The sequence below is a fragment of the Dasypus novemcinctus genome, chromosome 15 (genome assembly GCF_030445035.2).
Source record: "Dasypus novemcinctus isolate mDasNov1 chromosome 15, mDasNov1.1.hap2, whole genome shotgun sequence".
Lineage (NCBI taxonomy): Eukaryota > Metazoa > Chordata > Mammalia > Cingulata > Dasypodidae > Dasypus > Dasypus novemcinctus.
This window is the reverse complement of record NC_080687.1, coordinates 45220511-45225650: the sequence shown is the minus strand read 5'-3', so window position 1 is coordinate 45225650 and position 5140 is coordinate 45220511. Positions and strand designations below refer to the sequence as shown.

The window sequence follows — 5140 nt, the reverse complement described above, 5'->3', positions numbered from 1 at the left end:
ATTTTTACAAAGAGATGTGCTGATAACATATTGTCAGGAATGGAACCCTTAGTTTGTAAGAAAGGAAATACTGCACCAACTGAAAGGATACATCATTTTTCAGAAGGCTTTCCTTACGTAGGACAAGAAAGCCACAATTTCAGTGGACCCTCAACTACAATAAAACCTATTTTAGAGCCTAAAAAAGAACAACATTCAATAATTGGTAGTATTTTTACAGACAAGCAATGAAAATCAGAAAAGGAAATGAAGAAAAAAAAAATCCCATTCACAATAGCAACTAAAAGAATCAAATATCTTGGAATAAATCTAACCAAGAATGTAATGTACACAGTAAACTAAAAAACACTATTTAAAAAATCAAAGGAGATTTCCATTTCATATAAATGAAAGGATATCTATAGATTGAACAGGATCCCAATCAAAATCCCCACAACTGAATTCAGCTTCTTATGCATAATTATTTTGTAAAATCACAACTTCTCTAATAAAAAATTTTTAAAAACTTTCTTACATCCTTCTGGCAGATATGGAAAAGCCAGTCATCAAATTTATATGCAAGTTTAAGGGACCGTGAATAGTGAAATTCATCTTGAAAAAGAAGATTGAAGTTGGAAAACTCACACTTCCCAATCTTAAAACTTATTACAGAGTTACAGTAATCAACACAGCATGGTACTGGCACAAGGACAGACTCGTGGATCAATATAGTTGAATTCTGAGTTCAAAAATCAACCCTTACATGTATGGCCAATTGATTTCTGATAATAGGCAAAGACCACTCAATTGGGTTAGAATAATCTCTTCAACAAAAGGTGCTGGAAAAGCTGAGTCTCTATTGGGAAAAAAAAAAAAAAAAAGGAGAAACTCTATTCATGCCTTATACAAAAATCAACTTAAAATGGATCGAAGTCCTAATATAGGAGCTAGAACTATCAAACATCTAGATGAAAACATAGGGAAGCATCTTCACGACCTTGTGTTAGGTAATGGTTTCTTAGACTTTACACCCAAACCATAAGCAACAAAAGAAGAAGAAGGAAAAAAACAGATAAATGGGATCTCATTAAAATTAAAAACTTTTGTACCTCAAAGGAATTTATCATGAAAATAAAATGACACCCTATCCAATGGGAGAAAACATTAGGAACTCTCATACCCAATAAAGGTTAAATATTCAGAATATATAAATAAATCCTTCAACTTAACCAGAAAAATACAAACAACCCAAATAAAATGTTACAAAAGACTTGAACAGACATCTCTCCAAGGAAGATATACAAATGTCCAGAAAGCACATGAAAACATGCTCAACATCATTAGTTATCAGGGAAATGCAAATCAAAACCATCATGACATACCATTTCATACCCATTAGAAAGGCTGCTATTAAAAAATGGAAAATAGCAAGTGTTGGAAGGGATGTAGAAAAATAAAAACACTCATTCATGGCTGATGGTAGGGTAAAATGGTACAACCACTGTGGAAGACAGTTTGGCTGATTCTTCAGAAAGCTAAGTATAGAATTACCATATGACCTGGCAATCCTGCTAGTACTAGGTTTATACACAAAGAATTGAAAACAGGGGACTCAGATATAAGCACAACAATGTTCAAAGTGGCATTATTCACAATTTCCAAAAGATGGAAGCACTGCTTTCACTACTATTGTTTTGAAGAAGGAGAATATTTTTCTAGAATGCTCACAGCTTGCTTCTTAACTCTCTGTTTAAGTAGAACTGAGTCACGTATGTACCACTGCTCCAATCAGAAGCAAAATGGAAACACTGCTATCACTTTCTGAGGTTCAATGTGCCTGAGACTGGGCACATTGATACTTGAGAAAAATCAGGAATCTCTTCTTCAGGAAGAAGAGGGAGCAACAGATAAAGCAACCAACTGTGTCTGCCATAGGAAGGAAATAACATATACGCTATGAAAGAAATTGTTAATTGGTTAGAAAAAGATAAGATCTGATTCCCCAAAGACTGTGAGAGTATTTTCAATAGAAGATTATCTAATTGTGCATAATATAAAGGTGAAAAGCACAATTAATGTTGGTATCCTTAGGGAAAAAAGGAATAAGGAGATCAAGATCATACAAAGGAAATAATCACTGTAAACTACTTAGGGAAATCACTGTATTTTTGATATGTTCACGAAAATGGTCTTTTTGTCTTATATTTTATAATTATATACCATTTACAGGACATCTTTTCATGAAGGACAAACCAAAACATTTATCAGGAAAATAATAGGAAGATATCTGAAAAACAGCATAATTAGAAAGAGACAAGTTTCAAATCTTAAATTTTGTATGAATACACTACAAATTGCTCATTAAAAATATTATTAAATATCTCAAAACTTATGCTGGTTTAGGCTGAGAATTTGGAGCATTTATATATTTAATAATTTGTGATTAAGATTAAATATGCGCCCATTCTCTCTGTCCCTCGGCGTTAGCTGTTAATCAGTCTGCTTTATTTTCTGATTTCCAGGACTCGAATTCCTTGCCATGTCGTCTGAAGAAGGGAAACTCTTTGTGGGAGGGCTCAATTTCAACACCGATGAGCAGGCATTGGAAGACCACTTCAGCAGCTTCGGGCCTATCTCGGAAGTGGTCGTCGTCAAGGACCGGGAGACTCAGCGGTCTAGGGGTTTTGGCTTCATCACCTTCACCAACCCAGAGCATGCCTCAGATGCCATGCAGGCCATGAATGGAGAGTCCCTGGATGGCCGCCAGATCCGTGTGGACCATGCGGGCAAGTCAGCCAGGGGAACCAGAGGGGGTGCCTTTGGGGGTCATGGGCGTGGTCGCAGCTACTCTCGAGGTGGTGGGGACCAAGGATATGGGAGCAGCCGGTATGACAGTCGGCCTGGAGGATATGGATATGGATATGGCAGGTCCAGAGACTATGGTGGCAGAAACCAGGGTGGTTATGACCGCTACTCTGGAGGAAATTACAGAGACAATTATGACAACTGAGATGAGGCATGCACACATAATGTAGATACACAAGGAATAAAAATTCTTCTGATCCAGCATCGTCCTTCCAAATGGCTGTATTTATAAAGATATTTGGAGCTGCACTGAAACGTCTTTGTTTTAGTACATCAACTTCTATTTTTGAATTGAGCTCCCAGGGTAGCCTGTCAAAGACCTTTTAAAAAGCTCCATGTGTTTCAAAAGTTTTCCCTTCCATTTAAAGACAAATTCTGGGACATTGTAAAGTCTGGGTATTTTTCTTTTGCTAGTTTTTTATTTTGGGCTCTCAGGATTATTGGTTCTGGCAAAAAGGTTTGGTCAGGAAGATATTTTTTTAAATTAATATGCATCTAGGGACATTTTAAAAATTTGTACACAATGTTTTCTTAACACAGTTAGGAAGCAGTTTCTGAACGTACCTACAAGAAATCTCCATCAAGAACATGATTGCTAAAAGATGTTTTTTACTCTGTGTTATAAGACTACCACCCTGATTATATAGAAGAGCTTCTTTAAAATGTTTGTGAATGTCATCTTTTTTAATACTGGAAGAAAGAAATATTCTGTTGTGTCTCATAGTGTTTAGGATGTCCTTCATGGAGCTGATTAAAAAGTTGGAATTTGAAAAAAAAAAAAAAAAAAAAAAAAAAAAAAATTAAATATGCATATATATTGGAAAACAGATGTAGTTCAAGTTGTTGGGTGCCTGCTTCCCATGTTGTACAAGTTCCCAGGTTCAATCCCCAGTACCTCCTAAAAACAAAATAAACAAATGGAAAACTCAGCTCAGGGGAGTCACTGTAGCTCCATGACCGGCTTCCACATGTCTACATATGAGATCCTGGGTTCAACTCCCGGCCCCAGTACCTAAAAAAAAAAAAAAAAAAAAAATTATTAATTACCAAAATTTAAAAATAGAAATTTATGTAATCTAATATTAAAGAAAATTTAGTATTACTAATCAAAGCCCGTTATTGAGCATATGATTAAAATCAGTGAAAGAAGATGGATTAAGAGAATAGCATCATACAAAATATTCTCTATAATAATACAATTAGCTAAATATTTTGTGATAATATTTGTGTGTGTTCATGCATATGTGTGTTTGTGTATCATTATGTACACACACAGATAAAGCAAAATGAACAAATCAGTTTCTTTCAAACTGACTATGATTCTAGCTATTATTTAAAAAATAGGGATTTATTGGAACATCTGATAGCTCATAAAATTAATGATAAAATATTAAATTAGACTTGAGAAATATATAAGAATTAAGGCCATACCTCAGGAACTATAATCTAAAGAGGTCATTATTCCTATTTTGGCACTCTGATCCCTGTTATTGCCTTGGAAATAAATTCCAGATAATCCAATTGTGTATTGTGTGTGTCACTTGCTCTTGATTTGAAATGCTTAACAGTAATCTAGTTGTCTGAGCTATGGCCCTATGAGGCTGAATCCTAGTTTCAGGGGCAGTGATGGTGGAAACGGATTACCTGTTCCCCAGCTTCAGCTTCTGCAAGAATGCAGTCACTGCCCACCATCAAAATCACACACTGGTCTTTGAATAGGGACTCCCACAAACACAGGAATGGGTTACGGGAGCTAGGCATGAACACATAAGAAATGTCCACTGGGGAGCCATATCTAGATGCGCATATATGTATATAAAGACAGAAAATAAATACAACAGTACGTTCTCAGGCTAAACCCTGAGTTGTGGGTGATCCTGGTTTTGTTTGCAAATCTAAATTTTTGTTTTTATAAAATAAGCACAAATTATCTATGCAAAACAATTAGTGAGAAGGAAGCACACCTAATTTTTAAAAACTTTGAGAATCTTTTTATCAAAATCAATAAATACACATTAAATTATTGCAAAATTGATAAACATAGCTATAGGAAGTAAAGTGATGGAAACAACTACTTGAAATGCAGCTACAGAGGCTATCATGGGAAAAAATGTTTTAAATTTGACTTTAAAGATGATGGGAATATATTGATTTTATTGTTAACAAAAATAGGTACTTACAAGGTTTTTGATAAAATAATTTCAAAAATTTTGGTAATCAAAGGATGTATTAATCCTATCCACATATCAGGCAAAGATTATGAAGGATTTTGAAGATAAATGAACCTATGCTATTA

The 5140-nt window shown here is 34.8% G+C and overlaps 1 protein-coding gene across 1 annotated transcript; it reads left to right on the top strand.

The window, feature by feature from the left end:
• Positions 1-2443: 2443 nt before the first annotated feature.
• LOC105744845 (RNA-binding protein 3) lies at positions 2444-3649 on the top strand. The gene has a single exon (XM_058276509.2). The coding sequence runs from the start codon at positions 2519-2521 to the stop codon at positions 2987-2989; it is 471 nt and encodes a 156-aa protein (XP_058132492.1). The 5' UTR covers positions 2444-2518; the 3' UTR covers positions 2990-3649.
• The last annotated feature ends 1491 nt before the right edge of the window (positions 3650-5140 follow it).

What these genes read in the sequence shown, in the direction of transcription:
- LOC105744845 (XM_058276509.2), top strand. Translation starts at nt 2,519, where the DNA reads ATGTCGTCTGAAGAAGGGAAACTCTTTGTGGGAGGGCTCAATTTCAAC.